This window comes from Anopheles coluzzii, chromosome 2 (genome assembly GCF_943734685.1).
Source record: "Anopheles coluzzii chromosome 2, AcolN3, whole genome shotgun sequence".
In the NCBI taxonomy this organism is placed as follows: Eukaryota; Metazoa; Arthropoda; class Insecta; order Diptera; family Culicidae; genus Anopheles; species Anopheles coluzzii.
This window is the reverse complement of record NC_064670.1, coordinates 92,289,614-92,315,723: the sequence shown is the minus strand read 5'-3', so window position 1 is coordinate 92,315,723 and position 26,110 is coordinate 92,289,614. Positions and strand designations below refer to the sequence as shown.

The 26,110-nt window shown below is 43.9% G+C and overlaps 2 protein-coding genes across 2 annotated transcripts; one reads left to right on the top strand and one right to left on the bottom strand.

Moving 5' to 3' along the window:
- Positions 1–262: 262 nt before the first annotated feature.
- On the bottom strand, positions 263–25,955 carry LOC120953756 (uncharacterized). The gene is made up of 5 exons (XM_040373987.2): positions 24,708–25,955; positions 6,277–6,804; positions 6,101–6,190; positions 2,487–2,939; positions 263–2,418 (listed from the first exon to the last, which is right to left on the bottom strand). The coding sequence occupies exons 2-5, from the start codon at positions 6,398–6,400 to the stop codon at positions 2,126–2,128; spliced, it is 960 nt and encodes a 319-aa protein (XP_040229921.1). The 5' UTR covers positions 6,401–6,804; positions 24,708–25,955; the 3' UTR covers positions 263–2,125.
- Positions 2,958–6,244, top strand: LOC120953754 (vitellogenic carboxypeptidase-like). The gene is made up of 2 exons (XM_040373984.2): positions 2,958–5,966; positions 6,080–6,244. Exon 1 carries the CDS (start codon positions 4,419–4,421, stop codon positions 5,871–5,873), a length of 1,455 nt encoding a protein of 484 aa, XP_040229918.2. The 5' UTR covers positions 2,958–4,418; the 3' UTR covers positions 5,874–5,966; positions 6,080–6,244.
- Positions 25,956–26,110: the final 155 nt, after the last annotated feature.

Here is a 26,110-nt window from a genome sequence, read left to right as displayed (position 1 = left end):
AGATTGCCAAGATGTTCGTAGTTCTTGGACAAAGCAAGGTGGCTAGTACAACATCCACCAACCCCATCAAAGCATTGGAAAGGACCGTGCACAATGCGATGTTTCGTGTGATATACTATCCCGAGTTCGAATGTACCTGCTTCCGCTGCTGTCACGTTGCCTCACGTTGCGATTGAACATTTCTTTCAACGATCAAAGTAAAGCAGCATCTTTTGGATTGTAACTTTGGGGATTCCCCTCGGCCTTTACTACGAGTAGCTAGTTGTGATCTTTTGCTTTCAATTTTATTACAGATTTTCGATTAGTTTTTACTACTTTCCTTTTTCATACGCCCTAACACACCACGGTACGGTTTAAAAAACAAACGGTTCGACACAACGGAAATACGAAAGAAAAGCTTACTTAGACCGAATAGAAGAGTAAAAAAACAGATTATGGAATGATCATTTTGAATGAATCACAGTAACGCACTACTGTCTTCCACGTGGTCCTTTTCTTGTTTGTTATTGCCTTTTCTGACATTGCATGCTAGAGATAATTACAAATAAACATTGTGTGTTTCTATTAACTTCGATTTAAAAAAAACAAAAGCTGTGCTTCATTGCTAGATACACTTACACATCTGATGTTCATTCTAGAGAAAACCTATAAAAGGAAGTATTTTATGTCCAGGATTCGTACTTTGTGCAGTGAGATAAGTTTTCACATACCATTACTATGAGCTGCTGCTACCGACTTTTCGCCTGTTTCTTGACCGGTGTTTGCCATTGTCTTTTATTTTAATATTTTGCTAGATCATCTTTTTAATCCTTTCTACTATCCACCACATCTCTCGATAGCAGCGAATCGTGGTTAGCTGCAATTATTGCTCTTAAGACAAGCGAATACAGTACACACCTGGCTAAGACATCGCAACCGGTATCTCACACCTAAACCATTAACATTAAAACATAGTGGACGGTGGTGTTAAAAATGTTAAACTGATTCAAAATCCTTCTACATCGAGAACAACGACAGTGTATAACAACGTGACTACACAGTATAGAGAGAGAGAATAAAAACTATGCTAACTAATTTAACGAGAATACTCTTCTCCCTCGGGACGGAATGCATTGCCAAGTTGGTAATGGAACGTGTGTTGTTTGCTTCTAACGATGATACTACATTAACGCTTATAAACTTGGAAGACCACAATAATTGTTACGCTCAGGATATGTGTGTAGGTAGTGTGTTTAAAGAGAAATGTTTAAAACTACGCTTACCAGCTAGTGAATTAAAACAAATGGCCCAACGTAAGGCTGCTGCGCGTGTGCGCAAGCGTGTGAGAAAGGTGCGCCGGTACCACAATTAGAGTACTCTCTAGTACTCTCACGCTTAGCGGGTATCGATCCTTACAAACATCATGGACGGTAAATGGGATCCAATACTTTACACTATCATTGATACTACGAAACAGCGGGTGCAAACACTTTCACACGAACAGGAAGTGGAGAAAAATGGGGACGTGAGATTACGCGGTGATTACCCTATTTCTAATATGAAATAACGAGCTTTGCTAAAATACTTTCACATTCCAATAAGAACAACCTAAGTAAGGCATCCTTTGTGTTACTTGGTCCTGATGTGAGTGGAACGATCTGCCACACAATTTAAGATAGGAAAGCAATAGGAAAATAGTGCACTACACGTGTGCCTCTGACTGTCGACACACTAACGATTCTTGCACTCTCTCTCTCTCTTATAAACTCTTACACTTAAATTCAATTTGATAGTGCTGCTGCTGATACCGATTGATTGATTTGTTGCTGCCGATTATCGATTATCGCTAATATGGATTGTTTCGCGTTTTAGAAGATAGCACACGCCGGCATAGCGACAGCGACAGTTTTGCGCATAAATACTATTATTTACAAATCAGTACCTTGTTTTTCTCTGTAAGCTTACTACAGCTGGACGCTTGTGGTTTCCAATTGGACGGAATGTTTGAAAAAGTGCGCGAACAGAGCGACCCGAGCGCGATTGGGCGTGTGTGCGTGTGTGTCGTCACCCGCGCGCTCTCTCTCTCTCTCTTTCTCTCTATTCGTGTTCGACGATTGACAATCTTTACTCACTAATTAGCCATTCACTAAACATCTGTGCTGTGCGTTTGAATGCGCACCTTCTTAACGCTACCGTTGCGCTGCATCCGTGGCGACTGATTGCCGCCGGAGTAGCCCGGATTGCGGATGCCCAACCCGTCCGTGGTCGAGTTGGGCGGGCGGGGCTTCTTAAGGCTCGATCGTAGCGGCGTCCTCGTCACCGACCCGGACCCGATCGTCGAACCGTTCGAGACGGTCGTGACGGTGGTGTTGACCGACTGCATGCTACCGTTCATGCCGGAGGAGTACGGCCGTCCGGATGAATCCGTCACTGCAATGCCTGTTGGGAGGGAGTAAGAGATGTGTGAGAGATTGTGTTGATTTCATTCGCCCTCTCTCCCCACTTACCATTTGGATTGTGTGATGTTTCTCGAAAGCCGGGATTGTTGTACGTTGACCCGGTGCGAGCTCCTGCTCCTCCTCGTCCATTGGCGGTAGCGTTCGACAGCATCGTCGGATCACCATCGGGCCGGTTCGTCAGGATGCGATCGTACGCGGCCAGCGCGAGCAGGGCAAGCGACAGTGCGGTGACGAGAATCTGCAGATAGAAGGAGATCCCCCGGGTGATCTGGTAGCCGCGGGCGTAGTCATCGGTCTGCAGCGCGAACAGGATGGCGGCCGCTATCGACAGACCGGCCGCCAGTATGGTGGCGACCAGCTTGAGCAGGACGAGCGCTTTGTAGCTCATGCAGACGCGATCGCGGGACGATATCATCGCTATCTGGATGATGCTCAGGATGCAGAAGATGCCGAACAGGGCGCATCCGCCGACCGCCAGCAGTCCGCTCACGAACACGACGGCTGATAGAGATGTGGCGAAAGACGTATGGAAGAAGTTTTGGTTCAATATTGCTCTACTTAATTAGCTGCACGATTGAGATTAAATATTTGGAGAGTTTTCATTTTCTATTATCTTTAAACTTATTAGATGGATGATTGTGCAAGTACATCAGAGACTGGGCTAGAGCATGAACAACATAATTGACTGACTTTGTAGTTCATACATGGCTAATTAGGATAAAATTCCTTCTTCGCTTTATACAAATTGAAGCAACTTTTTTATTACCCCAGAGACATTACATTTCATTACATAAATGTAAATGTAAAGGCAAGGAGTATGACCAAGGAAATTGAGCAAATAAGCAAAAAAAAGAGGTTTGGACACTGAAGAAATAATTAATTCACTGGTGTTTTAAACTGATGATTCAAATTCATAAAAACCAACTACTCATGAAAGCAAAACTAAAGGTAAACTCGGTAATACGAAGACAAGCTGTTAGCGTTCTATTCGCTTATACTAGAAAGACGAAACAAAAATCTGAATAAAATTGATAACATGGACAAAGTTGTTTTTGAATTTTGTCAAGTGAAAGAAAGACTTTTTTCATAAATATTGAATAATTCGTCAGGAGGATCGTTATAACCGCTAAAATACGGTATACCAAATTCCACATCATGAACTTCTTATATCAATTTTTAACGGTACACAGAGTTTTTAAAGGGTTCTTCTGATATTTTTGGCACACTTTCTGGACTCTGTCGCACGGGAAGTGATCTGAATCTTCGAGAAGTGGATGCGGATACGATTTCATCCTTATTGGAACTAATTCTAGTTTCCAATTATAATTGTGTGGTGTGTGAAAGGCCGCGATCACACGGTACAGTACAACCATAACAGCCGAAACCAGCCGAAAGTCGTTCAACATCATTAGCCAATTTGTTCCATAGTGTTTCGGCGTCCAACCCCGAAACACAGCCGAGAATAAGGTTACGTCCGTAAATTGCAGTGTCCTGTGTCTCTTTTGCCGTATACTTTGCTTTAGTTCTACGTGCAGAGGTTCATTCGGTGAACGTTAATGGTGAAGATAGAATCAAGTACTATCGGCTCACCTTTCGGGCTTGAGTGGTGTGTGTACTGCCCCTACGAGTCCAGAATGTTGAAGCTAGTAGGATCAACATCTCTATTAAAGAAAAGAGTCTGGAAGATTGTACCCAAAGGTACACTACGCCTGAAAACCCCTGTAAGTTCATCAACAAAGTGCACCAGGAACAAATTCACCAACACATTCTCAGTAACACTATCAATAAAACATCGCACCGTCTTGTTAGCGCTGTTCCCGTAAATAAATCAGAGTTCAGCCTGTCCCGTCGACACAACTACCACAAACCATAATTTGATGATCGTTCGCTTTGTCCGATAAGAACCTATCAGTCTGTGTCAGTGGCTTGTAGACAGTACATCGCATATTGTCAGTAAAAGTAGCATTTTTTTCAGCTAGAATGTCCCAAAAAGGACAACTGTTTCTTCTGCTAAGCTTGCTCATCGCATCCACCAGCGGATTGTTCATCAATCCGTACGAAAAACTTTGGCCCCGCGATGCAACATCACGATTTGCATCTTCACCAAACAAAGGCAACAATGGTGAGCCGCTGCTACTGACACCGTACATCGAGCAGGGACGCATCGCGGAAGGTCAAAAGGCGGCACGGGTCGAGCACAGCCGCATCCGTGGGTTCGAATCGTACGCCGGCTTTCTCACCGTGGACAAGCGCTTCAACTCCAACCTCTACTTCTGGTACTTCCCGGCGAAAGCGAACCGCACCACGGCACCACTCGTGCTCTGGCTGCAAGGCGGTCCGGGCGCTTCGTCCCTGTTCGGGCTGTTCGAGGAGAATGGCCCATTCCGTATCACGGCCGACCTGCAGGCGGAAGAGCGACCGCACTCCTGGTACGAAAACCACCATCTGCTGTACATCGACAATCCGGTCGGGACGGGCTTTAGCTTCACCGACAGTGAGGCCGGGTACGCCCGCAACCAGGTGCAGATCGGCGAAGAGCTGTACTCGGCTGTGGTGCAGTTTTTGAAGCTCTTCCCCGACCTGCAAACCCGTCCGTTCTACATTACCGGCGAATCGTACGCGGGCAAGTATGTTCCCGCGCTGGGCTACACGATTCATCAGAAAAATAGCAACTCATCGAACCCCTGGGTGAAACTGGCCGGTATGGCGATCGGCAACGGGTACAGCGATCCGGTCAATCAGCTCAACTACGGCGAGTACCTGTACCAGCTCGGACTGATCGACGGCAATGCGCTGGAACGGTTCGAGCAGGACGAGCAAGCGGTGGCGGCCTGCATTGCCAAGGGCAACTATCGCTGCGCGTTCGAGATCATGGACGATCTGCTCGATGGCGATGCGAACGGCGGTGGTTCGTTTTTCCGTAACGTGAGCGGCTTCGAGACGTACTACAACTATCTGCACACGGCCGAGGACCCGTCCGATGCGGTGCCGCTGGTAGCGTTTCTAAATCTCGACGAAACGAGGCGCGCTCTGCACGTCGGCGACCAGCCGTTTCACGATCTGGACGAAGCGAACCTGGTCGAACGGTACCTGGAGCAGGACGTGTTCGAGAGCGTCGCGCCGTGGATAGCGGAGCTGCTGCAGCACTATCGCATCATGTTCTACAACGGCCAGCTCGACATTATCTGCGCGTACCCGATGATGGTCAACTATCTGCAAATGCTGCAGTTCGACGGGGCCAACTACTATCGCGGCGTGGCGCGCGGCACGCTCGAGTTTGACGGGGAAATTGCCGCCTACTTTAAGCTGGCGTTCGGGCTGGTGGAAGTGTTGGTGCGCGATGCGGGCCACATGGTGCCGCGCGATCAACCGAAATGGGCCCACCGGCTGATAACGGCGTTCACCCATCCGGGCTCGGTGGTTGGGTTCGTTTAGCGAGAGATCGTTTCGCTGTACGCCTTTCCTCATTAACTGCTGGAGCAATCTGTTGCCCATTCAATTAAATCGTTTACAAACAAAAACATGATGGTATGTATGTTCCCTACGGTAAAATAAAGCTTCATGTTCGTGTATTCTCCGCATCTTCCAGTATATCTAATCTACGCTCTTTCCCTCTCGTGCTTCACTTTCACTTCACGTAGTCGGGGGCCGCACGTTCTTACCGTCCGGTTTGAAGCGTCCAATATCACCGCACCGTTCCCGATAGCTGAGCACCTGACACTTTTGCCAAGGACCGAAATAGCCACGATCCTCTGCAGAAAGGCGAGAAGAAAAAAAAGCAAAAATAATAAAGCATTAGTACCGTACACCACTCTCCTTCTTTCTCTCTTCGACTGACCTATTCCACGGCCCTCGTAGTACGCCCATACCGGCACGCCGACGGCTGTCGCACTGATGACCAGACAGAGGAATCCCACCGAGGTCACTATCACGGCGTAAACGTTCGGCTTAATTCCCGCCATGTCGCTGCTGCTGCTGCTGTCGCTGGTGGTGTTGGTGGTAACGGGCCGCTGCTAGCTGTTCACGCGAATGCTGTCGCATCTCGCGCGCTGCGAGTTGATCCTGTCCCCGCGTTGTTCGTCGCCTCGCTTCCTCCGGCAAACGGCTGCGCACTTCGCGCCTCTAGCCCCCCCGCTGACTATTGGCGGATGGCTCTTTCCTGCGTGTCCGGCGTGATTTGTCAAGGTGAAAAGGTACACCAGCCAGACACAGGAACCGCCAGCCGAGAGGGACGAGCACTAATTACAGCTGTCCCAGGTTCCCCCCGACGTCGATCACAGGACGGAGTTGTTGACCGGTTTTTCTTTGGAGTGGAAGAACTAATCGCTCGAGCTGGAACTGTGTGCTGCGACGCGACGAAACGGTGCTGAAAAGTAAAAACAACAGAAATAGAAACAAATCAATTAACGGGTTCACTGAAAGACAAGTTTTCTTTCGCCCCTCGCTGGATGTTGACTGGGCTGATGAGCTAAACGATTAAAGGCGCGTGCCTCTTCCCGTCTATCAGTTCGCCTTACAAACCGGATAGAGGGAGAGAGGGAGAAAGCGTAGAGCCAGAGACAAACAACTCTGCTGGTGGACAAAGTGTTGGACAACACACACGCGACAGTGAAGCTTATTCCCCTGTTCGGTATGACACACCGATCAGTTCCTCCGGCGACCGCATGTTTCCCCTTCGTTCGTTTCCCGCGTGTGATGGATGGGCGGTTTGGGAAAGTAATTAAAATTCCAATTCCAAAGATTGCATCGAGAGCAAAGAGCCGTGATTGGATTGCAGCGAGTCAGACTGGAATAACAAACAGCGATACAAACCTATCCACCACCATCACTCACCACCACTTCGTTTGCATGTCGAGTGAGTTTTGGCGGGTCGCTAATAGAGCGCTGCGGCTTTCAATAGCACATTGTATTCTAAAATAGGAGTTGTTTCTTGAGAAGGCTGCTAGGGGTGGGGAGGTTTGTGTCGGAGCTGACGGATTAATGCAACGGGTTACGATCGTTTCAATTAACGAGCGTTTAGAGAAGCACTAAAATAAGGTTGCATCGGTGATTGAAAACACGATGAGGGTAACATACTAAACATTTATGAGCTCCTACATACATATAAAAGCTAATAATTTTAAATGAATGAATGAAAAATGAAATATTTTTTCACGTTGCAAGGTTTGTTGTGTCACGTTGCTGACAAATTCTACATCTGTTAGCACGTTTATATTCCCATATATTCGCAACCTGGAGTGATTCAATTGATTCTTCTTTTTTAGCACAACAACCCTTGTTGGTCAAGGCCTGCCTGTATAGACTAGTGAAGTGAGCTCGGCTTTTAGTGTCTTATTGTTACCATAGCAGGATAGTCAGTCCTACGTATGGGGGCACGGTCTATTTGGGGCTTGAATCCATGACGGGCATATTGTTGTTAAGTCGTACGGGTTGACGACTGTACCACCAGACCGGCGGAAGGGTTCACATGATTGTACACCCAAAATTTCGCAGTTTTTTTTACACATATTTTAGCCAGTTCTCAAGTTAGATTTCAAACTTTATTACCATTCTTCAGATAGTCTTTCTGTATCATAAATCATGTAAGGTTATCATAAATGGTATGTTATTTGTAAGCCAACATTAACCAAAACACCTGAATTCGGTGTCAAACAATTATGGTTGTGGATATTAATGAATTCACCCTTTTTGAGGTCATAATATGATTTTGATGAGCAAAAAGTTTCTGTGGCCTCCTTATGCTACTCTTAAGTAATGAAAAATGTCTGATACATCCAATTAGTGCCCCTTGTTACAAAAATTTACGGCAGCGACCAAGCTGGGTTTGTTGGAGGTAAATTCATCCAGAAGTGCCGAAAGCGCAAGATCCCTATTCACCACCTATTCATGGACTTCAAGGCGGCCTACGACACCATAGACCGGAACGAGCTATGGAACATCATGCAGCGGTACCACTTCCTTGGGAGGTTGATCCAACTGTCAGAGTCCACTATGAAAGGGCGCAGTGCAAAGTAACAGAGTCGAACTTGATGTCGGAATCGTTCGAATCCCACAGGGCATCCGTGGCACGATCCTCTATCTGTCTCTTCAATTTCTTGACTTCGCGGACGACATTATGCTTGCTCATTGAACATTCGTGGTATTTCCTTACTTCCCGCTAGTGGCAAGGTATTGGAAATCATCGTTCATTCTGAGCTTTTGTTTTTATCGAAGCAGTATATAACGTTTAATCAGCATGGTTTTATGCCAAAACGTTCCACTACCTCTAGCCTTATGTCGTTCATATCCAAATTGTTCCAGTACTTAGATACAAGTTACCAAGTTGATACAGTGTATACTGATATTAAATCTGCTTTTGATAGAGTATCTCATAAACTATTGTTGATGAAGCTCTCTAAATTAGGCTTATCTACGTCTTTCGTTCACTGGATTGGGTCTTACCTCTCTAATAGAAATCTTCATGTAAGCTACGGATCGTCCTTTTCTTTACCGTTTTCCAATTCTTCTGGTGTCCCTCAAGGAAGTGTACTAAGTCCCCTCTTGGTTCTGTTATTCATAAACGACATTAGTTTTATTCTCCCATCTCCTAACCTCCTTCTATATGCAGATGACATTAAAGTATTTGTTCCAGTGATGCAAGAGGATGATTGCAGCGCACTCCAATCTCTTCTTAACTCCCTCTCTTCATGGTGTGCGTCAAACTTCTTAGAGTTCTGTCCTAGTAAATGTAGCGTGATCTCTTTTTGTCGTCGTCATTCCCCTCTTATTCACGATTATGTTCTTAATAACACTGTTATCAACAGGGTGTTATGTGTTTGCGATTTAGGTGTTATGTTAGACGAAAGGCTATCATTCGATAGTCACCTTGAATTGGTCATCGGTAAAGCTTATTCAAACCTTGGCCTTATTTTTCGCATGACGTCGGGCTTCGCCGATTTGAGGTGCCTTAAGGCATTGTATTGTTCCCTAGTGCGCCCTGTTGTTGAGTATGCTTCTGTTGCCTTCTGTACTAACAGGGCAGGTTGGAATAACAAACTCTAAGGCGTGCCTATATCGTCGCCTCTTTGGAAATTCCACCACCGCATTACCGTCATACAGTGATCGTTGCATATTGTTCAATCTCGACACCCTCGAATCTAGACGAACTAAAGTATGTGTGTCATTTATCAGCAATTTGTTACGAGGGAATATAGATGCTCCAGACTTGCTTTCCCAACTATGTTGGTATGTTCCTTCCAGGTGTTTAGGAAATCGGACTGCTCTTATCCGCTGCTTATTTTCTTTTCACTATGGATTTCCATTCTGTTACATCCTTTTCTATTTCCCCTTAGTTTAGTTATGTTACAGTTAGTTTAGTACCAATAGGGCTAACTAGGTTTTAAGCAATTATATGTTCAACCCCAGAGGCAGACATATTGAAATTAATAAATGAAATGAAATGAAATGAAATCATCAAGAGGACAGCGGTGTGTGAGGCGTACACCCGAATCAAACGCAAAGCTGCATGAATTGAATTGCATCAATATTACTATGGGGTTCACTGACTGCTGAGAACTAGAAGATTTCGAGCCCGCACGAAATGTGAGATATATCGCACATTGATTCGCCCGGTGATCCTCTATGGACACGAGTCTTGTACCATCCGAGCGGAGGATGCAAACGCTCTGGGCGTGTTTAAGCGACTCATCCTCCGTACCATCTTTGGCGGTGTGTTCGAGCATGGAGCGTGGAGGAGAAGGATGAACCACGAGCTTGCTGAGCTGTACGGCGAACCGAGCATCCTGACGGTGGCAAAGGCAGGCAGGATAAGATGGATGGGGCATGTCATGAGGATGCCGGACTCATGCCCCACCAAAAAGGTGTTCGACAGCGATCCCCAGATCGGCATAAGGCACAGGGGAACACTACGAACTCGATGGCTGGATCAGGTGAAGCGGGACCTGTCGGAGATCGGGTGTCTACATGAATGGGAGGCTACAGGCTGGAGAATGATTGTTGACTGGGCCGAGCGTCGAGCGTCATGACACGACGCGGGACATGTGCTCTTTCGTGAGCAGGCCAACAAGAGAGAGAGAGAGAGAGACTTCCAATTATAATTATGTAAAAGTAAATATGATAAGAATCAAATGGAACTCATGGTTATTATCCAAAATCCAACACTCTGTCAATCCCAACATGTAGGCAAGATAAATCATTTAATACATAATTTGAAATCCTAATAAAATTTTAAATTTGAAGCATTTTATGCTTCCTTATTTATTATGTGTTTTTGTGTACTAAACATGGTCAAATTCATGCTTACATACTTATTTTGAATTGAGTGAAGCATTACACTGTCTTCCGGGTCAGTTTCTAATGTGAACGTCATTATTTAACAATCTCAAGAGGTTTTTTTTAACAGCTCAGCTGTCACAAATGACAGCTGGTGAAAAATATCTTGCAAGTTGTGAATAATGATATTCACACTGAAAACTAGGCCGGAAACAGTGAAATCAATTAACAAAGTTATAAAAAACATACACTTCGATTTTGGATTCCATCACCAGATCTCTTTAATGCACCTTGGGATAAATGTAAACACCACCTTGTTTTGCCATTTTTCGAGCAGAAACTCGAATCTAATTCTAGCTTTAAGGCTAGAATATTTTAGACTGAAAATTGCAGGCCTAGTTTTATGTGTGGTTTTGTATGGAGTGTTTACATGATTTCAGTCTCCAACTGTCAAAGACTAGTCCATACAAAACTCTTGCAGAACTTCATAGCTGGATATTTGAAAATAAAATAATTTGAATGTGGAAACCGCATAAACATAAGCGGGACAACACTTGAACTGTTTAAATCGAATATAAAGGTCGCTACAATAAGAAAAAGATTACAAATGCATCCTCCTCCAGTTGATCTCGAAAAGTGTTAATTAAATTGCTCGCTGAAATGCAGTCTTTCCTGAGTCGTGCCTCTATTAGTACTATCCACAACTGGCAATGCATGCATGCGTGAGTGTGCACGCAAGAGAATCATCGTATTGATCGTCTAAATGCCAATCGATCTCTAGCTTGTTTCAATCGGAATGCTTCTGACATAACCACACAACAACGCAGCATAGCAAATAGCAAAACCACCTGTTGTTACACCAACGAGCTAACTATTTGCATAACTATTTCCTCACCTAGCCCAGCTGCTGGCGAGAACACGTTCCATATCACAAGCATATGACACATGAGCAAATGTGTGTTGGCTCGGCTGATTGGACAATAAATAAACGACCAAATGGGCAGGCAGGTTGCTTATTTTCCTGAACTCATCACCCTCGCGGGACCTAAACAACACCACCCTCCTCAACCCAAGACCGACCAACCAAACAGTGATCACACATCACCGTAATTATGATGACGAGGGCGACGTCGGTCGATGTGGTCGACGCTGTAACGCAGTGACCCTTTTCTTGAACCATTGTGTCCCCCACCGGGACACATTTACAAGACCGGTGCGACATCATGTCAACATGCTCAGCCCAGAGACAAATGGCGTCATATGAACGCCCACGTGCTGCTGGTGATGATTGTCGGCGTCCGTGTCACACACTTCTTCTTCTGGCGGTACCTTCACATTCGTAGCACACAAAAAGGTGATTTCTTCAATAACGAAATTAATCCTACCCCATCCCTTGGTTTGCCCTTGGTGGTAGTGTTACACGATAGTGCCATATTCTACCACTTCTTGACAGACGCGGCGGCGTTGCACCCTCTCTGTCACTCCCAGAGTTCTGGCATTGACACACTATATGGTTAACAACAACCTCGTTGCGACCGAACCATCAAACGGTACCGGATGTTATTTTTGCTCACGTTTCTCCTTTTCTCCAGAACGAGCTCGTCGCCGTTTGCTGCAAAGCACCACAGCTTAACACCAGTTGATCTTTCGATGCTTTGACGATTGTGCAAGTGGGGTGTACAATTACGCGCCCTTCAGTGTGGTGGTGGTGGGGTATTGCAACATTTGGGATGGTGTTTTTTTATATCTTCATTTGGTTGCAGATAGACCACCACACCACAGCATTCTCTCGTGCATTTGAAGAAGAATGGAAATATGAACCGAAATTTAAAACCAAACTAACATTAAACTTATGCCACCTTCTTTTTGTCTTTCGAAACACGGTCGAACAAAGTTCGGTCCATTTTTCTTCTCCTTTTCTTTAAAGGCAAAATAACAAAACCAAGCATTTTGTAAAGTGGTTAAATCAAATAATAAAATAGCTCCCAACGGTCTGCTAATGAAAGAATGACATCTTACTTCCAACAGCCAATTACTCCAAGCGATAACTACATTTCACCCCCATTAGAATGTACTGCGAAATAATTATGCTAATTGATGGAAATGAAAACGCACACGTATTGCGTAAATCTTGTGGCGCACTTTTTCGAAACCGACTCACGACGTGTTCCGTCTCTTTCACTCGCCCTCTCCATTTCTACGCAAGGAATAAATTAGCACCGGGGAGCCCTCCCCGAAAGTACCCGCCGAATTCGCCCCTTCAACACCTGTTACGCATAGTCCCTCACCATAGATTATAGAACTTTGTTCCGGATTGCTATTGTGTCGGTTTGGAAGAATGTGTTGAAGTTGAACGAAACAATAAAAGAACAATTCCACCTTTTTGCAATACCCTGTACACACCACCAGCAACGTCACACCACATTGTTGTTAGGTTCTTTATGGTGTTGCAGTTGTGCAGTTGCTTCACTGTGTGCTTCAACTGTGTTCAGCCCGAGCCAATTTCATTAGAACACTCACTAGGAAAATGCATACAAAGCCATTCAAAGCACACACACATACACAGAGGGAATAACTGGATGCAGTTGCGTGATTCAAAATGACGGCTAAGTAGAAGTTCCCGAGCGGGATTTTCAACGACGCAACTGCAAACGCTAAGAAATAGAGAGAGAGAGAGAGAGAGAGGGGTGGGGATGGAAAGACCTGGAGACACAGCAGGAAGTCTGGACGGGGATGGTCATCTCATTTGAATATCGTATGATGCGGAGTAATTTTCTTTAGTGCATTGCACACTCACATTGTGTGTACGAGGTGTATACAGAGAGGTGGTCCACGGTATTAGTGAATCTCATGCGAGACTAATTGGATACCTTCAAGCGGCAAGAGCGTAAGGAACAATGCTGGATTGTGTTTGATTGCTTTTTTTTTGTTACGCAAAGGTAGTGGCTTCAGCTTAGAATATGGGTCAATCGATATCAAGGGTTTGAAGGAAGGTTGTACCATTTTCCAATAGATACTGAAATACATTGTGAGGTTTATTTTTTTAACAAAAATGTTAGACACATGCTGAATTTGGTACTATCAAATTAATACCTCAACAATAATGTAAAACTCTTCATTTGAACGTCCTCTTCCTAACAGCCAAGGGTTTACGCTTCGAAGCTCCACACCCGTTCGAAAGGAAATTCAGAAAGTTCAGATGGTTAAATCAATTTATCAATCACGGCCTGCTCGGAACTCATAAGTCACCTATCACATTTCGTGAAAATTCTCCCACCCCTTTCGGCGACCTTTCAAACCAAAGCCAAGCCCTCCTTCGTGTCTTCTTCGGCGTCAGCAATCTGTTGCATTATGCAATTTGATCTAGTTTCGATTCGATTCTGGTCGATAAAAACTGACCCACATCGCTACTGGTTTCGCCTATCCGTCTGTATAATTGAGTGTAAGGTGTTTCAAAAAGTTATCGATTGTGTTTTCTAATATATTGATCTACAAATTATAGGCACTAAATGTGTGATAATGATTTGATATAAAGTGATATCAGAGTTTGAAGAATTTGATATTACAAACTCACGGCGCAGCTGGAAGTGAATTTACATGAGACCGATATAATACAGTGACAGTACCCTAACGTCAGATTCCTCACATATTCTCCGACTTTGCTGCTATCTGGACATGTCCTTTTTCCCCTTTTCGGAAAACTGTCTTGACACATGTATGATCATGCAACAGATCTGGCCGGAAAGTATACATTTCTTAACGAATCTTAACGTCCATATTCGATAAAATGTTGCTGATATTAGATAAATATAACTATCAATCATTAACGTTAGGCAAAAGTCTATATTTCGGAACTACATGATCGTTTGAAATGACTTATGTCGTGAAAACTAGTTTCAGAAATGATAAAAATGATTTGTTGAGCCAGCATAGGCAAATCGTATGGGATGGGATCCATATGTGAAAACCAAATTCCGTTACGTCCTTTAAGTAGCTTCCTTTGTGATCTAAGTTTTAACTCTCGTGATTTAAAGATTTTCGCCCACTGTCTTCTGCACAAATGACACGATTATAAATAAAATCATTTCTTATATTACTTTATTACAAATTACTACAAATAAAATCATTTCTTACATTTATTTCTTTATTCACTCAATAACCAAATTAGCCTGAGTAAGACAATGAACAGCTTAGAAATAAGAGTATATAAAATACAATCTCCGTTAGTGTTGTTCTTATATTTCGTTATTTATTTTTATTTAGTGTTGTGATTTGGTTTTGTTATCAGTTTAAATATGCCAATGTCCTGATCGATTTACATGTAAAATCATCAGTAAATTTTACCGAAGATATTTTATTTTACATGTGACTAAAGACGATTAAAAATAGTAAGATTTTTAAATCACAAAACAAATGTTATGTTCAGCTATAATTTATAAACACGTTGGCTCTTTTCCTATTAAATATTCACCGAGAACTCATACAAACACCCAAACCGAGAAGCATCAGCAACACAATGACCGCGTGTCATCGATCGCGTTCTGTAATAGAATTTATTAGAACACTATCCTACCTTCTCTATCCCCATCTACCCCTCCTCAGCCCTCATCATACTCACACACACACAACGCAACCGGTCAACCGTGACCGCCTAACATGATGACACAAACCACAGTAATGCTCGGAAGGAATTCACCGGCGCGGTTCCACCATGTGGGTCAAAAGAATGTGTGTGTGTGTTTGAACGCCCTCCCCCAGTTGATCGATTTCGTAATTCGCTGCGAAGCTTCTGAAAGAGGTGCCATCATCAGCATCGCCTCAAACCGCCACGAACAACAGATGGACGATCGATCAACGGGATATATGTGGCTTGCCCCTTTCCATCGCAATTCAACCCACAATTCGCTGGCTTTGCTAGATGTGTGCGAAGTTTGGTCCACTCCAGTTTTGGACGTTTATTTGCCTATCCGAGAGCTCCTCTTGGCTCTGTGTACATACCACCAGCGAGCCCCCAAAGGGAACTGAGCCGTTAAACCCCCGTGAGCGGAAACTAATCAACCATAAAGCGTCATGAATTTTCGGCCAACTTTTACGCCTTCCGGTGGCTAAAAGGGGTGGCTACAGCAGGGCTGTACAAAAAGAAAATCCCGAAAATAAACTGTTCCAGCCCCAGCTGCTCGGTGGAATACACAGCGCGCTTAGCGCTGGGAATTAGCATGTGGAAAGGAACGCCAAGTAGTGATCCACATTTTCCACAGCCCGCAGACACACACACACACAATCAACGGATGATGTGATGACAAGTCGGTTGCCGCCTCGGATGAGTTCTTAACTTTCCTGCACCCCATCATACGCTCATTAACAGTGGCGTGCGCTGGGGAGACTGGGAACTATGCAAAAGGAAGGCACGGAAAAAAGGGGTAAATCACGCATGCAGCGCAATTGCTACACTTTGCTGGAGCTTCATCGTAACTGTTTCGACACCCGCTGCTTCCCTTCCCGCTCGTGATGGTCCGTTATGATCGTTTTACGTCAAACATGGACACAAGTGGCCCACAGCGCTCCAGATGAGCAAGCAATCGAGCGTCTAAATTCATTGCACAAGTGTTGGGGGAGATGATCGCTTTATGAACAGGAATATATGGTTTTATGTGGAAAAGACGCTTAACATTTACGTAAACCAGAGCAAGCGATATTTCTAAAATATAATACATTTGAAAACGTGTTTCGAGAAACGTTGAAAGATTGTGAAAATATACTTGATAGGAAGCGATAACATGCTTTGGAAACAAGATCACAAAACTTCACAAATTTGGATGAATTCTGTTCTATGCAATCTGCAAGCAGACTCTAAACATGCAGTGTACATACATTTTTGTCTCTTAGGCATGAAAGTTTGTTTGTTAATGAATAATGTTTCACTCTAGTCTAAATCAAACTATTTTTACATGATATTTAAGCATATTTATGACAAATATTATGTTCTATTAGAATAGGATATAAAAAGTCTGAAAAATTATTGGTAATTTTTTTTAAATTTCAAGAAAACGCTAATGTTTTTACATGGTTTTCCAAGACACTTTCGAATGTGGACATAATTTTTCACCGCTGTGTCCAAGATATTTTTCAACAGCTGTCAAATTGTGTATTTGCTGCAAAATGATATTATCACAATAATGGTTCAGTTCTTCCACATGATTTTCAACACGTCTCAAGCTGGATTGAGTGTGACAGATCTTTGTGATGTGTTGAAAATCAGGAAGAACTGAAATTTTATTATGATGCAAATACACCATTTGACAGCTGTTGAAAAACACGTTGGAAGCGGTGAATAATGATGTGACTTGGAAAATCATGTATTAACAGAGTTGTTTATACCTCAAAATACATGCCAATTTCGAAGACTCCATGAATATTGTCCAAATCGCTGTTAGTATCTTTTTTTAATTCCATTCATTAAGCTATTCTGAGCAATCTGATTAATGCTGGTACAAACAATCACTCAAGTTAACTAAAACAAAATTATCTACTTACAGTTAAGATTTGGTGCCTTTAAAGCCACAATTTAACAGGAATGACTGGTATTGATTTCGTGTATTGTTCTGGAGGTGTTCCCCAATAACCACAACCGTACAATTCATTCAGGTCATTATATAGAACGAACGACCTACGTTCATCTAATCAACGTTCGTTTCTTTACAAATCATAATGTACAGAGTTGTTTATAAAAAGAATGTCCTATCCGTCGAAATAAAGGACGCCCTAGTACGCCAGGTCGTTCATCTCCTCCAACAGAATTATGAACGTGAACCGTATGACCAAATCATTCACAAAAAGAACGTCCTACCCGTCGAAATAAAGATCGTCCTGGGCTGCCAAATAATTTTCAAGATGTAATAAAGTAATTATATTCTTCTCGTGAAATGAAACCATGTACCATATATGCATAAACTGAAATGAACGAATGAATCTCTGAACTAGTACAAGAACTTCACGTTCATGAAAATGAACTGAATTTCCCAAGCCTAGTTTCGTCCAGCTCTTTACAGTTTTCTTTTGCTACTCGATCTTCTCAGCTGCCCTGTGCCCTATAGCCGATTAAGCTTTACTACCAAACCATTTGGGAAAGCATTTTCCCATGCTAAACATTCCTTTGAATATCTCCGCAGATTGCCGTCTGCAAAAAGCTCGGCCTATGACAAGAGGCAATTAATATTGACGGACTGAATCAAAACTAGAGTTCGCCTGGGCAGATAATGGTGGGAAATTGAAGAAAAAAAAACAGAAATGTAATAAAATACCCACAACAACAAAAAATAGAACCATTTATTTTGCACAAAAATGAGCCATAAAACCTACCCTGTTGCGGAAAAAAGCAAAGCTAAAAAGAGATTTTTTGTCTCTAACCGTTGGATGGAGAGGGCGAGAATGGGGAGCATCATTGCTGATACTTCTAATGTTTCACACCCCAAACCCGACCCCGCGAAAGGTGCATTTGAAGGGAGTAACGTGAGCCCCATCAACAGCAGTAATTGCTATCCGGCGTCCATCCCATGTGACGGCCAGCGGCCAGTCGATCGTTGGCCGATAGTAAACCCCCTCCTCTTACTACAAGTTTTCACTTCCGTTGCACCGCAGCCACACCACCGGAGGAGGCGCTAACGCACGGACCGTTGTGTGTGAAAGCCGGCTATGCGCTTTTGCGTGCCGGCCTTGGTGCGCGTTTCGCTTGAGCTGGAAGTGTTTAGCACAAACGCACTGCACACTACTCACGGACCTACTTACGGGATTGGTGGGATGGGGGGAGAGAGGGTTCTATAGAATTCAAGCACGAGATGATATTAAATATTACTCTAAACCGGTAAGATTTAGTTCCATGACGCCACACAGTTGCTGTGCACCGTTGCACACGCCCTGCCCAACACCCGAGAAGGTCATCAGTATTCATCGATACCACCACCCTATCGGTCTCATCAGCGTATCTTGTATCAATGGAGGTGACGACGATGGGAAGGGCTTCTTTGCAACTGACCTGAATGAGGTGCACCGAATGTGCGATGGCGAGATCTCCCCCCCCCCCCCCAACGTCCCCCACACAAACCGGTGCATCTAATAAACCCAACTCGATGTCGGCCTACCACACACAACAGGGTAAGAGAGGTGGCAGAAAAAGTGCTTTGTCTATAGTACTGGGTGTTTGGTGTTGCTTTCTATGATCGCGGGTGGAGTATGTTAATTGATCGAATCATACTGTTATATCGTACAATTGCGTACGATCGTGGTCTACATCTGTGCGTACAAACATCGATGTAAGTCTACTACATCAGTGAAGAGAGGGAGAGACAGCAAGAGGTCACATGCAAATGTACAAAATTACATAAGCCGCAAACAAATTTAATTTAACATTTGTTATGTCATGTGACAAGTGTAAATTAACGCTGCTTTTTTGACGTAGGGTAGGAGTACCAATTGTTGTGCTAGCACTAATTGTTGTGCTAGTGCTATTAACTTTCAATTTATACGTAAACTAAAGCAACAGAATGATGTTAAAATTTCGATTATGACTCATTTACACTGAAACAGCACAGTTTTTGATTATGTAATTATGTAATTCTTCTTCTTCTTCTTTTTCTTTGGCGAGAAAGGCTTTATCCTCCTATGTTCTATCAGACTTAGGTCCGATTTTCCAAACTCAGAGGCTTACTTTCTCTATTATTAGCTTCGACTATCCGGAGTCATTTGCTTTTAACACATATCTGTTTTTGTATGTAAGGTGTATTGTGACATTTGTGTTCTTTTATCGATATGTTGATGTTTATGGTGTGCTGTAAGATTCTAATTGGATTCTAATAGTAATAATATTAAATAATTATTTTACAGGGTTTACCTACCCGATCCGGCATCGTCAAAGTTATCGGTCGCCGTAAATACTTTTTCGGGCGACGTAAACCCTCAATTGGGCACTGTCATTTCTATTCGAGTCTTGTGAAGTATGAATCGGGCAAAGTACAGAATGAAAGCGTCCTACTCTTGAAGGTGTCAAATCGGTCGCTCCGGTGTGTTTGATCCATCAAGTTGTTTAAAAATACGTATTTTGCATGTTGTTTAACTTATTATGTATTATTTTAAAATGTTTACCTTATTAAATCACCAAACATATTATATTTAAAAAAATAAAACCAAATTGCATTGTACGGGTTTGAATTAAAAATTTTAAAAAAGGAATTTGAATAATTTTTTATGTAGTTAAACTTAAAAATAGTGAATTTTCTTACATATCAGTTAAACTACTCGCAAAAAAGTATTAATTACAGCTAGAAAGCAACAAAATATAAAGTAGGCCCAATTCATTCTGTATTTTGCCCGATTCATACTCCACAAGGCCCGAATAGAAATGACAGTGCCCAATTGAGGTTTTACGTCGCCCGAAAAAGTATTTACGGCGACCGATAACGCTTTGACGATGCCGGATTGGCTAAGTAAACCCTGTATCGAGTTGAAAAATAGAACAACAGTTGGTGCAAGAAAAGCGGGCATGTACCAATTGTTGTGCTATTTCCATGCCTACAAGTTTTGCTGTCAGATAGCATAAACCAGTTGTGTCATTTCGCATGGATTATCGTCCAAAATTGACATTCAAAACTTTATCTTTAAAATATTAAATTTAATTGATTTTCAGCATCTAGTTATCAAATTTTGTAATTGATAAAATTCCTTAAAACATTCACCTTAGTGTTGGAAATCAATTTTGTTTGATAACACAATTCTAGCACAGTTTTTGGACTAGCACAACAATTAGTACACATAACACATCATTTGGTATATGGAAGAGGTTTTGGAAAACGGTTATAGCTTTTGTAAAAAGTATTTTTTTTTTCAAAATATAAAAGCAATAATGTAGCTAATATATGTGCCTATCTACTTCCCCTTTGTTTATGAATTTTTATTCAGTAGTTTCGTCACAATTTGAGTTTTAATCCAAACGCGGTACCAACTCGTGCATAATTGGTGCACCTACCCTATGTCACACAGTCCCATGATGCCAAGCCTTCTTCTTCTTCTTTGGCACAACAACCACTGTCGGTCAAGGCTTGCCTGTACCCACTAGTGAAGTGAGCATGGCTTTCAGTGACTTCTTGTTACCATAGCAGGATAGTCAGTCCTACGTATGGGGGCACGGTCTATTCGGGGCTTGAACCCATGACAGGCATGTTGTTAAGTCGTACGAGTTGACGACTGTACCACCAGACCGGCCAAGCCTACGGTCTTGTATACGGCAGATTGCTAGCAGATTGACAAATCTAATCTGCTGCTGCGTGTGTAAGCTCAATCAAATATAGTTTCTCGCATAGGAAATACAGTTCATTATCTCTATATATTTTTAAATTAAATTTGCTTTGAAACTGTGAAAATGAACCTTCTGCAACGGACGATGATACATCACCACCACCACTGCACATTTATTCCCTCGATTGATCAAACAAGTAACAGAGTGAAGACACGAATTAAATTATTTGGTATCCATCCATCACGCACACGACGCTTGGACAGGCCATGGCCTCCCCCCTCGGGTGCTCTTTCTGCCGGATGGTTTACCCCACGCTCCACGAGAAGGAGGTGCACATTGGAATGTGACCATGGAAACGCACTTCCACCTGTGACCACCGATTGCAGTGGCGGTAGGGGGGGGGGGGGGGGGTGTATCCATTCACTTTTAAACGTCTCACACGCCAACCAAGCTGGCAAGCTGGAAACGTATGCGCAGTTCGTGTCCGTGACCAACGCGTTAAGAAGGAAAGGGGTGAATCATCCCGGCCGGTGCACACACCACTCGGAGCTCGGTCGGCATTGCGGCGGCGTGTTGGTGAATTCATTAAACAAAACGATGCAGTTGCAGCTAACAAAAAGCGTAGTAACTTGTAGGCCGATGGTGGGGCCCTCTACCAGCGTTTCTGTACTGGTTTAATAGAGAAATACATTTTAAGTACGTAGTAAATAGTTGCTTCTTAACACAGCGCAAACAGGTAGATAAGGGTTTTTCCTACGAATGGAGGGGCTTTGAGGGTTTTTTTTTGCTAGCTAAATCTTATAGAAAACGCACTAACCCTTCCGCTTGTGCCCCGCCTCATGGTAGTGAAACTTTTGATTCACACAGTCATTAGCATGCAAAAGGGAGGGAGGAAGCCGCAAAGAAAGAACAATTGCATCTCTCACTGGCCAACCGCCGTACTGCCAGGGCAGGGTGAAGAGGTGCCACGTACAACTGAACGAAAAGTCAGGGAGGCAAGGAGGGAGCCGGGGGACGGTTCACTGCGAAAATGGCTCGCGTGAAAATGTTTGCTAACGTCAGTAGATAGAAATCAAAAGTTTCATTTCGTTGTTTGGTGGTGGTGATTGTACTTTTTTTTTCTTTTCTTCGTGCTTCTCACAAGCGAAACCAATGCCACCTCACACAGGTTATTTGAAAAGTGAGCAGTGTTTAGGGAAAAAAAATAAATAAAACAAATGGGAAAACTGTGAAAATCTCTTAGGCCGTGCACTGGTTGAACAGTTCGTCAATATCTTCAATGATCGCGATGAAAAATTATATTATATTACATGTTATGAATTAGATACCGTATTGCTTCGAATTACGGACTTTTAAGACATGTTTGACATGTAATAATTTCTTACTGATTCAATTTTAATCGACCGTGCCTCTGTTTAACTCCCTTTACTAATCAGCAAACCTTCTAAATTTGAGAAAAAAGCAAAACTGCTAAGAATGCCTCCGGCGGTTAACTGACAGTCCGAAAATATTTGTTTACCGTGGCATAATGGCCTAATATGAGCTGAGGACACATTTTTTAAATGATTCTAGTACATCATGGCAATTAGGTAAAATTAAAAAGCGGTATGGCCAGGAACTGAATATGAAGAAATTCAATAAAATCATGACGAGTGTCCGGAGTTTGAAGCTGTCCTTATTTTGGATCTTCACGGTACACAAACACATAGTTTTATTTAAATTTAAACCACTCTAACCGAACAAACAACGTTACAAGGAATTTCAAGTATGTTCTGATGTATTCAAATAATGAAAAATTGCTTCTTTTTGCAAGTAGCGGAATCTTGGAGTATCAATACCATGTTTAAAAAAACAGTGTTTAAAGCGTTTTAAAAATGGTCGTGTTGGCGTCAAAAAGACGTGATTTTTTGGACAATGGAGCAAGAGCGTCCCCCGCATAGGGTAAGGCGGTAATCTCAATATAATAGGCTTTTTTTTAATATATTTGCACTCTTTCACGTGTGTGGCACTACTGTATGTCTTGAGTAACTTTTGTACCCTCTCTCGACCCTTCGTTCCTCTTTGTTTTGAGAGTCTATTTGATATGGTTGAAAGGTATAGTTTTCTGCTCGACGATGCATATGAATGCATATGAAATTAGGCACAGTATATCTATTCATTGGAAGAAACCAACTTCTATACTCGTTTGGCAATTAAACTAAAGTTTTAATGAAAAAACGCGTGTAGACATTGTTGTCCCCATGGCACTCTTACCCCAAATTCCGCTATCTAATATTTCAAAGATGAAGTATATTAAAATCATCCTTATATATTAAGTCAGCCAACGAAGTGTACTCAAGTTTTGATGATCGATCCATGCGATCCCGACCATCGGATGTCAAAGCGTGACCGAGAGCACAGAGCAAACCTTTGTGCAAACGTTTGGGCCCAACCGGTGACCGGTGGTGGCATGCGTTGTCACAGATCTGGGGAGCCACGATGATATCGCCTACCCGCACGGATGCAACTGTGTAAACTCGAACATCAACAACCATGTGCACATTAATTTGGATTAGAATTTCCGTAGTCCCTTAGAAAACCGGTAGAGCGCATTAAATCCATCGCAGCCACGCCACATCTTCCGCCTCTGTTCCGCCATAGAAACAGTCCCGCGCAGACGGCGAAGCATTAGGCGGGAAGATTGCGCCAGTGTTGGTGTTGGGCCTGCTGGAGAAAGAAGAAACAAAGCTCAGCAAATTGACAGCTCAACTACGCGCCGCCGCCCCAGCGTTGTCTCAGCTCACGCGCGATACCGGTTTCCTTTGCTGTTGCGTGGCGATGTGGTGAGCAGCCCAGCCCAGCGCGCATTCCTTCCAGAGCCTTTGCGCGCGCGCACAGCGAAAGCGATTTGCATAATACAAGCTCTCCTACGCGCAAACGTCGACACAAAGCGGGACGGAAGGGAAAGCGCCGAAAAAATAACAGGAGAAACAAGTCCTCCTCATATCATCAACCTTGATTCCGGTGGAATCACACAAGCACAAGCACACACACACACACGTCCGACTCTGGATGCCCTTGTGCTGGGAATGTGCTGGGGACGCGACGTTGGCTGGAAGCATTTGTCTCGCCAGCAGGGAAAACAAAACTTGTTGTTAGCCGCCCAGCCCAGCCCAACACACCCTTGTTTCTCTTCCTTCCTCCCCTCGTTCCAGAATTATCATGCGCACACCGGTGTGGAAGGAGGGGGGATTACGCGCAAAACAACTACGCCCCAGAGCAACCGGTTGATTTCCGCCGTCTCGCTGACCACGTTGCGCCGACTGGACACGAGTTTTGGAATTCATATTTTCACCCACTGCTTTCTCGTGTCTCTCTCTCTCTCTCTCTGTCCCGTTCGGTCCAAAACGCGCTCTCGTTCAACGTGAGGGGTAGCAACGTGAGCATATTTTCCACCCGTTGTTATTGTACAGGTGTGTTCTTTCCGGGTTGCTAACCTCTGTGTTGCCCAATTTCTTCCCAAGGCCCTCGTGGAATGCCTTGGGCAGCGCGCATTCGGACCACTAGCACGAGTTTTTACTAAACAAAACACACTCACCACCGCAGTAGGCACAGGCGTGTGATGTTTGCACAACTTGCAGCAACAGAAGTGAAGCACTTTGCAGCTTCCTCTACGCATTTTCTCCACCCTCCACTCAAACTACAGTGGGAAAAGAAGAAGCTTGCCCTACCTTTTGTATTTCCCGATGCAGCAGCAGCAGCAGCAGCAGCAAAAAGAAGACGTTCAACAGGCTCACATACACACAACAGCACATACACGCACGCGCCCACCTGGGGGATGATGCGCGGATGGTTTATGTTTACTTTTTTCTTTTTACGGCTTCTCAATTGCTTTCCCCGGCCATTCTCCACCGTACCAACACACAAACGCCACGCCGCAGAACAAACGGTGAAAAGAACTACACACTAACACACAAGTGCACACACATGCACGGTGAGAGTGAAGCTATTTCTCCATTTGTTGTTTTTTTTATCCACCTCACTTCCGATCACCCCTAACATGGGCTTTCTTCTCGTTTTTTTTTGTTGTTTGCGGTTGTTTGGGGGCCTAAATTTTGGGGTTAGTCACACACCGCACACACACACACACACACACACATACACTCGTACGCCCATACACACCACACCTTTACAAGCAAAACCGTACACACCGCGAGGGTGACGCACCTGAACGGGCTCCCCTTGACTTTTCTTCTTCTTACGTGCAGGGGGAAGGAGAGAATGGGAGGCCGATTCCACGGGAACGATGACGACGACGTCGACCACTACACAAAACAACAGAAACACGCACACACTGAACACGCGAGCAAAATGCAAACGGAGCGTCGGTGGGGGGGGGGGAGTTGTTGCTTGGATGCCGCGTGCAAAAAAAACACCCACCAACAAATGGACAAAACGACGGCGGATGGGGTTGGGCGCAGTAGGCGAGTACGGGGGGACCACACACTACACGTTTTCACTCACACCACTCCAGCGGACAGTGAACGCGCGCGGCTCTCTTGGTATGCGGTGGATCGGCTGCATGCATACGTTGTATTATTATTATTATTATTTTTCTTCCCCTTTCACTGTCCCCTTTCGCGGGGTTGCCGTGCCCCACATTCAACACGACGCACCGGAACGGGCTGTGCTGCTGTTAGCTTGGTGGCTGTTTCGGAAATTGACGCTTTCATTCATATTTCACACAACTGGGTAGTGAGATTACGGAACACTTTACACGGGACAGGTACGGACGGGTTACTTACACTACAAAACAAACAGCGTTGGGGAAGCGATGCTTTTTTCTTTCTTTCTTTCTTTCTTGGGCTGGGATAGCGCTAATCCCCCACGGACCGGACGGACCGCACAAACACCGACGACGGGAGATGCGAGAGAACTGAACTCGCACACACAGCCCCGCCGAATCGGAATGAATTCCAGGAAAGCTCGGAGTGAACTGAGCGACGAGCAGGTGAGATCACAGGTACCTTAGCGTGGCCATAGCGAACAGTGACTGATGGGGTAAGACATCGACTTTGTTATTTTACTTCCAAAAGCAAGGGAATTATGTATTTAGATAAAATCCAAATGAGCG